At 44.6% G+C, this 14325-nt stretch overlaps 1 protein-coding gene across 2 annotated transcripts in view; it reads left to right on the plus strand.

Annotated features, from left to right (window-relative positions):
• Mnn1 (menin 1) overlaps positions 1–14325 on the plus strand; it is a 59181-nt gene that overhangs the window by 21138 nt on the left and 23718 nt on the right. For both annotated transcript variants that reach the window (XM_065444496.2, XM_065444497.1), the window contains exons 5-7: positions 109–284; positions 8767–8981; positions 9625–9813. In XM_065444496.2, the coding sequence (XP_065300568.1) occupies positions 109–284; positions 8767–8981; positions 9625–9813 (580 nt within the window). The remainder of the gene's footprint in view (positions 1–108; positions 285–8766; positions 8982–9624; positions 9814–14325) is intronic.

A 14325-nucleotide genomic window follows, 5' to 3' on the forward strand; every position in this document is an offset into this window, starting at 1 on the left:
TTATTGGTGGCCAAATTATTGGCCTGTGACTGTATGTAAGTTTGTTTATTGCCTAAAGAACCTTTTGTTCAGTGCCTAAAAGAACCTGTCTCTCCATTGTATCTGCAGGTTCAACTACGGCCGTGAGGACGAGGAGATCTACAAGGAGTTCATGGAGATTGCCAACGAGCTGGTACCGCAGCTGGTCAAGCTCAGCAGCACGGGGGACGGCTTGCTTCTGCAGGATCCGAGCTGCTTCGCACACTTACTGCGCTTCTATGACGGCCTGTGTGCCTGGGAAGAAGGTGTGTAGGTGCAAATCCATTGTGTGGCCGGCTTGTCCAGTCAGAAGCAGTCTGACCTCCTCTGGCCAATTGTCGTGGTTTTGTGAAGTATGAATTGCTAGCTCCTAAATTAGGACTGGGATGCTTAGCCCTCACGCTGCAACTCCAGAGATAACTGGATCATCTACCCTCGTTTTATGTTTTCAGCGTACTTCTTTCCTCTCCCAAAGCAACTCTGGCAAAAAAGAACATTGTGTAACCCTTATGGCATCTACGGGCAGGTCATCTAAACACACAAAGTTACCATAAAAACCCGCATACAATATGGACCCTAATATGAATACGAGGTGACATTTTTGGGCTGTGAAACAGGAAAAATGAGTTTTATTCTAGTATAGTATGAGTGAAGAAACCTCGGTGCAAACCTTTACTTAGATTGGACTGCACACTTCAATCATTCTCATCCTCAGTCGCGCTTTTTTCTGACAGTTCCTTGTCCGACAAATCATCCCGTAGGTAGTCATCCTCTGTGCCCTTGAGTGTGTTGAATGTGCCACACTTAAAGGCACGATGTACGATGTCTTATGGGATGCCTGCCCATGTGTCCACAATTTACTTGCACAGCGTGGTTGGTGATGCCCGCTTCGTCCGCCTAGTTGAAGTCACTTTGGACTCACCTGAGTGCATCCATTCCATGTAGCACCGCTTTACCACGTCCTTGGACCGTTTGTTTATGCAGACTTATGCAGAGGCTGCAGCTTACACTTTGTCCACCCGGGATGACGATGCGTTCAGTGCTGAAATCGCGCATCAGTCACGGAGTCGGCCAAGTGGCAGCGAAATGTGTCCAGTATGAGAATGGACTGGAATGAGAACAGTGCACCGGGCCGTCTACACCACATGGACTTTATCCAGTTGAGGACAAGGTCCCCTGTTCATCGAGCCTTTCTCATAGCACTTCATGACGACATTTTTCAGCCACTTCTCACCTTTCCTTATTGTCTTCCACTTGAAGAAGACACAAGGCAGTAGCTTGCGGCCCTCTGCTGTGCTCGACAACGTGACGGTAACTTGCATATCCTCGTTGCCAGTGGACTGAACGCAAACTTGTTTGGAGCGGAATAATGTGGTGCTGGAAAGCCACAAGCAGCTCTTGGAACGATTCGGCCAGGTATTGCGAAAACGAAGTTTGCCATCATAATGAAAATCCAGGACGGCACCTGTAGCGATAGGTCCAGTGCTTGCTTGCTTTGACGTCCTAGCTCGGGATCCCTTTTTCTTTTGCAAGCTCCCCAGCGTTCACCTGGATAAGTTTCACGCTCACAGCTAGATGCACGGCTTGCTGCTGTCGTACGAACTCTGTCGGGGCAAGTTCAATTTTCCAGGAATGTCCCATTCTTTGGCGTGTGAAAGCTTTGTCACGTTCCACCGCACTCGAAAAGGGCTTCCTTCTGTCGTCACCATCCACGAATGCTTCCCCTGGTGACGCCAAACTGCCTCGCGGCTGCACGGTTGCCGGTGTTCTCTGCAGCTAAAATCATCTTTCTCTTGAAAGCAGCCAAGTACTGTTTTTGTGGCCCTGACATCTTGCTGCTTCACTGTGGGGGCAAAAAAAGAGAGAGATGCACTTCACGTGGTTAGCACGTGAGCTCGTGTGCTGCCAAGGTGCACACTCAACAATAATGAAACTATGTTGTAGCCCCTCAGCAATAATGAAGCCGAGCCGTAGCCACGTAGCAATGGTGTAACCACACCTCAGCCATGCAGCAATAAGGAAACTAAAACTTTGAGCCCGACTTCTTAGCTAAAATTTCAATTCAAATCCGCATATAGCACAAGGTGGAAATTTGGGATGCTAATAATTTGGAAAAAAGAAAAAGTGGTACAGTGGAATCTCGATGATACGAATCTCACGGGGTCACGAAAAATATTCGTATTAGCCGAAATTCGTATCATCCAAACAATTAAATCTAGCTGAATTAAAGAGTGAGAGGTGAATTCACTCAGGCACACGTACGTAAAAAGCATTTATTTCTTGGAGGAAAAGTCTCCGATGTCCGTCTGCTTCTTTTTCTTTGTCAGGTCAATTAGCAGACTTTGTTCAAATCCATAAAAACGCGTGCACGTGTCGTCGCTGATTTCATCCGTGGCCATAGCACGCCTCAGAACTTCGAGCGCGTGCAGCGTTTCAGCCGCCGGTGGTGGTCCTTCGCCGTCGCCCACGTCAAAGGCGAGAACGCGGCTAGAAGCACAGCATCCACTCCGTCCGATGGCACGCGGAAAAGGAGGAAAAGCAACAAAAGTGCTACCGCTTCAAACTCTCCGCGCCCAGTCGCGCCCTCCGCGCAGTCCGGCGCCACGTCCGCGCCTCCGCACCAAAAGAGAGAGGGAGAAATCGCGTAACTGCACGCTGTTCTCTTTCACTGCCGTCGGTGGGGCTCACGGTCGTGTCCGTCCGTGCGCTGGAATGGTGCCAACTGTGGCCTCTTCTCCGCGCAGCGGCGCAACCTCCTCCCCTCTTTGTGTCAGCAACAGTGTCACCAGTATTCAAAAAATTCTTTCAATGAAACGTTATTTATACAGAAGGTACAAGGCACTTGTTGGGAGAGCGTTCTTGAGGAGAATTGTCCTGACAGGGCGTACTCGATATTTTTATCAACAATAACAAAGTATATCGATGAGTGCACAACTCGTGTGTCCTTTCAGCAAAGATTCTCGTCTCCCAGAAATCCATGGATTACAAACGCGTTGCTGCGCTCTATAACAAAAAAGAATAATCTTCACAAAAAGGTGAGACTGCAGCCGTTTAACACAGCTTTGCGAACTAAATTTAAGAAATATAGCAATATCCTTTCTGGTATCCTTAAACGCGCAAAACGGGACTATTATGAAAGACGGATAATTCAGAACGGTATGAATACCAGGCGTAATTGGGAGCTTATTAAAGAATTTCTTAATATTACAGAGACTAACACGGGCATTAAAAAGATAATTTACGACAACGAGGAATGCACAACCGAGCCTGACATATTAAATGCTTTTAGTGATCATTTTGCCACTTGTCAGAACATGCTATCGCCTAGTGTTTTACGCCATCTCCCACGTTGCCCTCAGTCATTTTTTCTTCGACCGGTTTCTTCCGAAGAAGTTTTAAAGGTAATTTCTTCTCTTAATGTTACTGGACCTGGCCTAGATTCTATTCAGCCTTCTAGAATAAAACTGGTTGCGGCAGACATATCATTTGTTTTTGCAGATATCGTTAACAAAATTTTTAGCACAGGCATATTTCCTGATTTGTTGAAACAGGGTAAAGTAATCCCTGTGTTCAAAAAGGGTTCTCGTGAAAACATTAATAACTACCGCCCAATTTGCATTTTGCCGTTTTTTAGTAAGGCCATTGAAAAACTTATTTACACTCGTCTAATGCACTATCTCAATAAATTTAATCTTCTTTCTCCATTCCAATTCGGTTTTAGGCAGAATTATTCGACGGAATTGGCATTAATTAACTTCACGGATAACATTAAACGCTTTATTGACGAAGGGTTTGTTGCAGGAGCCATATTCATCGATCTAACAAAAGCCTTTGACACTCTAGATCATTCTATTCTTCTGTATAAGCTCGAATCTTTTGGTATTACTGGCCCATCCCTAACTCTTATTCGTAGCTACTTGTCTAACAGGCCTCAAGTAGTGTATCTTAATGGCCAATTCTCTTCTACTAAAGTAATTAACTGTGGCGTTCCCCAAGGCTCTATACTAGGCCCATTGTTGTTCTTATTATTTATAAATGATCTACCAAATGTACTTACCAATTGTAACTGTTTGTTATATGCTGATGACACTACCATCTACTCGTCACAGAAATCGCTTACCGCACTTCAAGACACACTTAACACTGATCTTAACAATGTCTATTCCTGGTGCACTGATAATAAACTTCAAATCAATCCTTTAAAAACAACCTTTGTACTATTTCATAATCCACAAACACCGATTTCTTCTCTAATAACTGTCTCGTTAAATACTTATGTTATACCGACATCTGATACTGTTAAATTTCTGGGTATTACTCTCGACAAACACCTTAAATTCAATAGTCATGTCAACTCGCTAATAAAAAAGGTTTCATTCGGCATCCGCATTATCATTAAAACACGCGCATTCTTCAACCCTCATATTATTAGATCGTTGTATCATGCTTATATTAACAGTCATTTATCATACTGTTTATCCTCATGGGGTAATACATATGCCATTCATCTAAAACCACTTCAACGTCTTCAAAATCAAGCAATAAAATTAATGACCTTTAGCTCATTCCGGTGCCATTCTTTACCTATCTATCAACATCTTAACGTTTTACCCATTCAACAGCTGTTCTATCACAAGTTGTTACTCATTACATTTCGTCTCTTTCATCGTGAAATAACCTTAGACAGTCTTCCTTTTGATAACCTCATGAACAAAAATAATACTAGGTTTGCAGAACGCAATAACCTTCTATTACCTAAAATCAGATCTAACTATGGTAAATTTACACTTCGTTTCCATGGCATTTCACTTTGGAATCGCATCCCTGCTAATATTAAATCATCTCTTTCATTGCAGTTTTTTAAACACAATATGAAAAGAATACTGTTAGCAGAAGCATCTTTTCATTTGTCATAAAAACATTTCCATATTTATTACATTTTCTTTACATTACTTCTGTTATTGTATCGTTGGGCTTCATATTTCTGTAAAATATTTTGTATTTTTCTCTGTTCGTAATATGCAGAAGAGCCGAATTTTGTTATATTGCTATATATTCCTGCTTATGATTATTTATTGTGATATTACTGTATAATGCTGTTTTTACTATATATCTAATTGTCTTCTATTTATTTGCACTTGTTCCCTACGAATTGTATTTTTAACGCGTTTTTTTTTCTTTTGTTTTGTTTGTTTGTTCGCCCTCTACTTGCTGCTCTAACACTCTTATGCACCCACTAATGATAGGAGGTCCCCCTGGCAGTTTCTCACTCTGGGACCTCCTGATGCTGTATATAATATGTAAGCCCGTTTTTTGTACATGTCATAACAACAACAACAATAAACAATGTTGTATCCTCCTTAGCAACCAGCGCGCCGGTCGGGGGCGCAGCTGCGCATAGCAACTGTGACGTCACACAGTAGCGGTAGAACAAGCGCGCGGGCGTCGGCGGTGGCAGCTGCACCGGCGCTCCTTTGTCAGACGTCTCGTTGCAGTTGAGTGAGACCCGTAGCTCCGAAGCGGCCCAGTGATTGCGCGCAAAGCGGTTCTAGAAGCGGCAATGGACGCCGGATTCCCCCAACATCAAACGCCAGAAGAACAAGGAGCGAATGCGCGTGCGACGAATGAACATGTCACGAGATCGAAAGCTAGGGAGGCAGAACGGAAACGCCAACATCGACTGATTAGATCGCCGGGTACTAAAGGCAGGGAAGCAGAACGCAAGCGGCAGCAGCGACAGGCGATATCGCCGAAAACCAAAGCGAATGAATTGGAGCGCAGACGGCAGCAGCGACCGGCCATTTCACCGAGCAGTAAAGCCAGGGAAGCGGAGCGCAAATGGCAGCAGCGTCTGGCCTTCGCCAAGCACACTTTCAAATTTCCGAAGTGTCTTCGGTAATATTCGTATCAACCGATGCGGGTCGAAAATTGATTCGTAACAACCATTCTCTAGCACGTTGGAAAGTAATGGGGCTCGACCAGGACCACAGAAAAATTCGTATCATAAAGAAATTCGTATTAGCCGTGATCGTATCATCGAGATTCCACTGTATTATACGAGGGTTCTTCAGGTAAATTTCTGACTGTAGGCGGAGCATATGTCTCGGTGCTCTTAGGCTGTCTTGGCAGGGCAGTCGCGACAGGTGGGTGTCGCAGGTCCATCTGCACCTTGACAGACGAAGGGAGTTATACAGAATAGAATAGAATTTATTGCTAGGAAAGACAGAGAGGTCAGCCTGAGCTAGTGCACTCTAGTTTGCTACTCTGCAATGGGGAAGAAGGAAGGGGAGTGAAAGTGATGGATGTTGATGATAAGAGAAGTGGTGAGTGCTTATGTATAGAGACAGTTGCTTTACTAGAGCCTCTCGTCGAGCTTGGTGTCCTGCAGAAACTTCAACAACACTTTAGTTGCACGCATTGAAGTTGCAGTGTCAGGCCATGGTCCAAGGATAGCTTCCTCTGACAGTGGTTGCCTGCCAACACTGGCTAGGAAACTTTCTAACGTCCTTTGCTCCAGCATGTATGCTTGGCAGTCGCACAGTATGTGTTCCAATGTTTCAGACGAAGGAGTTTACGAACGGCTTATTATTTATAAATTTGGAGAAAGTGACGTGAGAAACTTGGGGGATGTTCACCGTAGTTGCTGTGGTTGGTTGCCCGCGAACTCAAACACTGCTTTAAGTGAGCTGCCTGCAGTTTAGCCCTTGAGCGTGGTTGTACCGCTGATCCCCATTTAATTGTCCATGAATGCAAATGTATCAGGAGGAGCTTCGTACGATGGCATGCTGCCCGAAACTCTCGTCGGCTAGGCCTAACCAGCGCCACCTCGTCGGTTGTCTGCAACCAAAGTTCTGGTTTGGTTCGACGAAGCGCTTCTAAGTGGGCGTGCGGCACTTGGAAAGTGGAAGAACAACTTTTACAACGAGTCTGAGAGCACAGGTGGCACACGTGACAGTCGAATGGCGGCAGCTTGTCTTGTACATGGCACGTTTATAAAACCGTGCACGCAGATCAGTCAGAAAAGTTGAATGAGGCACTGTATGCTGTGCGAAATGTCCGTTGTCATTCTGCGTTCGTTCTGGGGAGTTGGTGGCAGTGCTGTGGAAATGTTAACACAATCGAGTAGGTGTGAAAAAATGAGTCGGCAACTTACTGTGTTGTTTTTTTCTGTGTTACTTGGTATGCTTCATGCTAAGACCACGAGTCCTTGCACGTTTACTTTTCAATGTTTGTAAATTTAAATGGATGCAAACATCATGGTTGCATGCCCCTATTCTCGCATATGCATGGCTGCTTGGTCTACATGTTTCGCACGTGTGCTGCCTTTGAAAAACACTTTGGTTATAGTACGGATATTCGCTGCTGCAGCCACTGACAATATAAGCTTGGACTGCACTTTAGTAAATTATTGAGGGTACTCTGGCACTTGCCAACGTTTTTCTCGTGTTTAGAGGGTCTGCACCTCCACTTAACATTCATACACATAAAAAAGACAAGTCATAAATGTCATATCAGTATTTCTTAAGCAAGCGGCTGGTATTCTCATAACATCCGTAGTCTTGAGGTGACATGTTCGCATGTCACCACCCATTAAGTTTATGAACCAACTCACGCAAGGGGTGTCCATTGAATTACAGCTTGCAGTGTTTGCTGCTCTCTTTTCATTGAAATATTCTTGTGCCTTTGGTTCAGTTAATGCATGTGAAAATATGGTGAATGAACAAGAAAAGCATGTCATGGTAGATCAGGAGGATGAATGCGCTCTTCAGACTTGAGAGTTTTGTTTTGTGTGCTTGAAATTGATGCCTGTATGGCCAGTGATGTGTAGGAATTGCGACTACATGGAGGAGGGCATTTTCGAGACATCCCTTCCCCAAGCTTGTTGTTCACTTGTAATGTGAAACCTTCACGTTCAGCCCCTGCTGCCCTAATGATGTTCTTGTGTATCCCACACTGTTTTCATGATGAAGTGCTTATTTTATCTATCAGCACAGAGTATTGGATGGAAGGGACGCTAAGTGGCACCTTGGTTGACAAAGTTGTCGCCCCCGTTCAGCCGCGGGGTTTTTTACAAAAAGTACTAGAGGGCGCTGGTGTCTATGGGAGCTGCAAGTGAGTCGGTTCTGACGGCAGGGGAATCGTGGGAAGTACACGGATTCGCCTAAGCTTTGCACTTCTGGCTTCAAACGGCTTTGTGACTTTGCAAACTGACCATGTTCAACGAAATATTGCATTGCAAATGCAACGTTTTGCTGTGATTAAGCATTTTATGTGCAGAAACTTACTGCCTTCGTGCATTTAGAAATATATATATGATTTCCTGGAAATTTGGTAAGATAAAGCACAATAAATATCGCCACAGAAAAGTATGAAGCCATTAGCACAAAGATTAGACAAATGTATGTTTACTGCCGATTGTTCCTATAGTAGCTGAATAATCGCAGCACCCAAGTTCCCTCAGTAATTTTTCTAGGAAGCTCTATGCATTCAGCAGGCAACGTCAGTTGACCAAAACAAACATTCACTTGTATGGGGCTCACAGAGTAATCTTATGCTTACTGTGGAAGAAAAAGGCAGGAGAAATAAAGGGTTACAGCGACATTCTACTCTGCTTAGTAAAACAGGTAATCTTTATTGGAACAGTGAACCAAGTGCCTGAGGTACAACCGGATGTAACCTATTGAACAATACCCCCCCCCAAAATAAAGCTTAAGGAAAAATGGTTTGGTGCGCTTGTTTCCCGCTCAGGTTCAGCCACGCCCGTGCTCCACATTGGCTGGGCGCGACCACTTGTCGGGACCATCGCCAAGTTTCCAGCGTCGGTGAGGGCAGCGGTGTCGGTGCACGCCTCGACGGGAGACGAGGGCGAGGAGGTGGAGCACAAGAACCACAAGGATGCACCGCCCTCGGTCTCTAAAGAAGACTCCAAAAAAGGCAGCGAGACGTCATCGCAAGACAGCCTTGTGAGTGAGACACTGCCTTGCTCCTGCTTTTGCTTGCACTAGTGTTGGCTGTCGTGCTCCTCTTTGCAAATGACGAGAAAAGAATTCGCCGATCATTGCCGATCAAAGGCACTCAAGCTGTATACGGGAGCTCTCACACTTCTCGGAAATACTGGAGGTCTGTTTGGCCACTGCCCGTAATCAGCGCGGCACCTCGCAAACGACATCATTATGTGTGGCGCAATTTCTTCGCTATACCAGAGCCTTCTCAAATGCTTCGCTGTAACTGAATGTTGTACCTGTGTTTTTCTTTGAAGTCGTTAACAAAAGGTGATACTGTACGGCGTGAACATGCCTGCTGAAATTTATTTCTGCCGAAAGGCCGAGATGTGATTGAGGCCCCTCCTAGGTAACCTGCAATGTGAAGCCAGTAAAATGGGATGTGAGCAACAGAAATTATGAATTACTGACTGAGACAAACCATGCAAATAAGTTGTGCGTTCGAATGAGGATGTGACAGAGCCAGTAAAATCAGAATTTTGCTGCGATATATCAAAATTTAGTGGCATTGAAATTCAGTGTACATGTAACCTGTGCTTATAAACACGTTCCTTCCTCTGGAAACAAGGACGCGTGGATTGTCGGCTGCTTGGTTCGCTCGCAGATGGCTGATGGCAAGGAGCCGAAGGAGGAGGACTTCCTCAAGAGCCTGGAGAACCAGCTGGGACAGAGCAACGGCCCGCCTCACCCCGACATTGTCGCCCTGGCTGCGGCATGCGCAGAGAACATCCTCAACCCCGACTACCTCTTGGGCTGCGGGGAGCCCTTCTCAACCAAAAACGGCAACAACGGGGTGAGTAGTTGCAGTGCTTGTTACTCTCGAATTCCTGTGTGCATACTTTTAAGCCCATTAAATTAGCTTCAGCAGCATTTATTTTTTTAACCTTAAAGTTCGAGATTGCTCTTTGAGCACAAGTTCCTGATGAATTGGTGGTAATGGGTGTGCCTGTGCCTACGAAGAACAGTAAGCATCTCCCTTCAAGGTTTATTTTCAGTTGGTTATCAGCTATGAATTTTGTTGTTGCTTACTTTTGCTGGGGTTTTTCTGGAGTGAAGTTACACAACTGATGGAAGGAAACAATAATGTTACGATGGCATTTCAAGTGGGCAGGCCCTTACACCTGCAAGCTTAGGTTTTCCATGTATCAAAGGAGTTTTTCTTAGCCACTATAGAGTAAAATCTAGTTAATGTAGATTTCACGGGAGTGAAAAGAAAATGTCTGATTCATCTGAATGTTGGATTACTGAATGGTCCAAGAAAAGAGAAGTAATTATTATTATTATTTATTATTTATTTCATGCTGCAGACCTAGTTCAGGTCCAAGCAGGGTGGTAAAACACAACAATAATACAATGCATCAATCAATTGAAACTGGCAACGAGTTATTCCTGTCTGTTATAGTTCGGGGAAAAAAAAGAATACTTGAATACATCCGTCCGTGCAAAATAAGGTGTTAGTGAATTCGGATGATGGTGTCAAGTAAGCATAGACATTGGAACTAGACAGATAGGTTGCAGGATTAATTGATAAATCTCCATTAAAAAGCATGGAGAGAAACCGAATTCTTAAGTTTTCCCTTCGTCGCTCAACGATTTCGATGCCATTGTCACGCATTATTTGTGAGGGGGAGTCATATCGAGAGAATTTTGAATACTATATGAATCGCACTGCTTTCTTCTCTACCCTTTCACCGCATATTCGCTGCATCAACATTACTTCATGTAGTGAAAAAAAAAAAAAATATTCGCACCCTCAATTTTGATGTGTTATAAGAAATGTCCAAACTGAAATTGCAAATGCCTTGTGTAAATGATAACCACTCTTGGTGACATGGCCCCTGTCACTTTCTTTGAAGTGTGGCAGGGATGCAGAATGTGCATTGTCACCTGCATGGACATGCCTTTCACTACTGCTTGCATCCCTTGGTTGTTTTGTTGCCAGTAAGCTAATATTCCATCGCGATGGAGCTGGAGAGTCTTACACAAAAGGTAGTCACAGGTGGAAGTGCGTTTCAACCTTCATGGACTCTGACATGCCCGTCACATCGCATGGTTCCTGCCGTATCAAAGCACGACTACCGCTTGCCACACTCGCCATCGCAACCATGATGGATGAATCCATGGTCGTGATGATGGCGTACGTGGATAGCAGTTGTGGTGCCGCACAAGGTGCCAAATGCAAGAGAGCCATCGTTGTGGTGATGCGTATGTTGCCGCTTGGCGCCAGTCGGGCAGCAGTGCTGCTTTTGCAGTGCAAATTTGCGGCATTCCATGCCTTGTCCGAGTTGACCCGTGAACAGTCAAACACCACCAGTGTAATAAGTTGTTTTATGTCATCTAATGATGTGTACATTTGCCACAACCAGGCGGTGTGTCCAAGTTCACGAGAGTCGAATTAACGTGTTTTTACTGTATGCCTGTGCAGTAGAACCTCGTTAGTTCGTATTTTACGGTGCCGAAACAAATGTCCGAATTAACCGAATGTCGAATTATCGAGCGTATCGAGCCGGCAACAAACAAATGCTACGATGTCAAGTCTTTTTTATTTACTGAAGGATTTGGCAAATCCTGTTTCTATTTTGTCCAAAAGCTGTGCAGAAGCTGCGATTCTCATTGTCTCGTGGCTGATTAGCCCTCGCAGCAGTGAAGCCCTCGCGACTTCATACACAGTGGGGCTGCGACGTGTGCCTTCATCCGAGATGCTTTTCACTCACGTGCACATCCAGATTATTTTTTCGCCAGTGAACTGGTTGCCAACAAATTGTCCGTTCATTGCGATATAGCCGGTGCTCTTCATCCTCGACGGCTTCGCCGTTTCACTCGGCCAAAACAACACTACCGTTTGCCGCAACCTCTCCGAAAGAAACCATAGTTGCTATCGACGGAATCAGTTGCTACCGACGAAATTGACGAAATCTCCGTAGTGCGTAGGCAGAGTCATATATTGAAGGAACAAAAGCCCCCACCTTTTCTCTCTCCCGCCTGCTCTTACTCACTCCTGTGCACAAACGGCTGGCGATCCCTCGAATGAACATCTCGTCAAGATCAGGTAGCATGGCTCGGAACAAGCAATTTAGTCTGGAAAATTGAACTTCGGCACCCAAATTCGTCCGAAAAATCAGTTCCAAAGATGCATTAGCTCTATGGGAACCCTGACAGTGCATTTATAAAGCCCGGAGTATCCAACAAGTCTGCATTTTTGGAGTCAGAAAAATCCGCCGGCTACTTCATTGTTTACTGCAGCTGCTGCAGAAGAAACCACGGTCGCTAATGACGCGATCACGGATGGCAGCTACACATTTATGAAAGAATGCGGCCAACGCGGTGTTATGCACGACGGTAAACGCAAGAATAATGGCTGTAAAGGCACAAATAGGCGTGACGTGTTCTGGCATATTTATCGTTCATATACGACTTCTGCTGATGACTGTGGCGATGCGGACTCCGCCCTCTTTGTTTTGGTTGCATGCTAGCAGCATTTGTGGCGCTCGCCAAGCTCAGAGAGTTGTCCGAGTTAACCGGTGTGCGCCTGAATAGGTATGTTTGAATTAATGAGAGGTTGATTCCATTAGATAATGCATACGCCTGCTAGGATCAGAGGACGAGTCCGAATTATCAGATTTTCTGTTTAAAAAGAGTTTAATCAATGAGGCTTTTCTGTACTTTGCTGCTACTTCATCACTTTCATTCCCAGGGAAAAATATATATTGCTTTTTAATAATTAAACTTACTGCAGTTAAACATCAATATAATGAAGTGTTTAACTTTTCGTAACTTGTCCTTAGAACAGTGTGCATTTCCAACATCAATGTAACGAAATTTCACTACAACCATGGGGGAAATAAGTGAGGGGCAGGCTTTTTTCCTTGTACATCGCTTTGTTACCGAAGTTTTATCGTTTGTTTAAGTTCATTTCATGGGAACAGCAGTCTTGCATTTCGGCGAGTACACTCTGTCACATGCTGCTTCTGAGATCGTGCTCATTGCCTTGACTCGAGGCACTAAGCACGACATCAGAATTCATAATTCACTTATTGAGAAAAATGAACACTAAGTTTTTATCGTTACATTGATTCGAAAATTTTTGCATGCAAACCAAAACCTTTATGAATCCTTACGAATCTTTTTTTTTTTCGTTCCGGAGCAACACTGTGACGGAACATTTTTCAGTGAAACAAAACTAAAACCAAAATGAAAAACATTTAGTTTTGGAACTCTGGTTAAAGCATTCCTTTGAGATATTAGAAGCTTAGCATTTTTATTCAAGCACGGTTCCAATCTCTCATTTCCTGCTGAAACTCTTCTGTGACGGTGACTGTTTTATATAATTTGGTTTAATTGCTGTAGAACAAGAGGTAGCGTTTGAACAAAACCCATCCTCGAGCACAAACTGATGCTTGCGCACACATTTGACTTGCTGTACTATTGGAAACCTATGTGTGCCGGCACTTCTGTGACATATGGTTGTATGAAGCCAGTAATTCACAATTAGTTCGTTTCGGCAGATTGCACCTGCGTCATAGTCGCTCTCCTGCTTGTCATGGATGGCTTCGCTGCGTCAATGTAGGATTTTGTTAGTGTTGCCGCGAGGAAGTGTCCCAACATGATTTAGTTTTAGTTTACGAGCAGCAGCCAGCCCTGTAGAATTCCTTTGAAAAGAGTCTCTAAGATGCACGTACCAGTGCGGTGATACCTTACTGCTACGTCGCCTAGCAGTGCCAGTAGAAGGTTCGCGATTTCTGGTGTCTGTTTCCTTACTGTGCGTGAAAAGCATGAGGTACCAGGGTTGATCAGTGCACATACATGGTGGTACCATACCATTGGTAGTAGTGCTACCCAAAGGCTGCAGCCTTTGGCTAGTGTGAGCACCCCACTGTACTTTTCACACCACTATGCCTCGGACGCACAGAGTAGCTGGACTGATGACTGAACTTATCTCTCTAGAGAACCTGTTAAAGAATATCGCAGCAAGGAGCTGGAGAAATGTGAGCCAAACAGATGCAGGCGTGGAGGCCTGACAGGAGACAGGGCTCTTTGTGCCTGTTCAGCTATGTGGTAGTGGCCTCTGCAACTGTTTATAGGCCAACTGTCGCGTAACCAAGATTGCCAGGTGTAAAGGACTCTTCCAGTGAAACTGTTGGTTTATTTGCACTCACATTTCACATAGAGGTGACATTTTGCGGTGAATGGAGTTGAATGCCTTGCGTGGTTGCTTTGCTGGCCTGTTTCATCTAGCAAAAACCAGAAGTATGCATTGCTTGTTGCAATGCCAGACAAGATATGTGCTACGTAAGCAACAGAACAA

This window comes from Dermacentor albipictus, chromosome 10, assembly GCF_038994185.2.
Source record: "Dermacentor albipictus isolate Rhodes 1998 colony chromosome 10, USDA_Dalb.pri_finalv2, whole genome shotgun sequence".
In the NCBI taxonomy this organism is placed as follows: Eukaryota; Metazoa; Arthropoda; class Arachnida; order Ixodida; family Ixodidae; genus Dermacentor; species Dermacentor albipictus.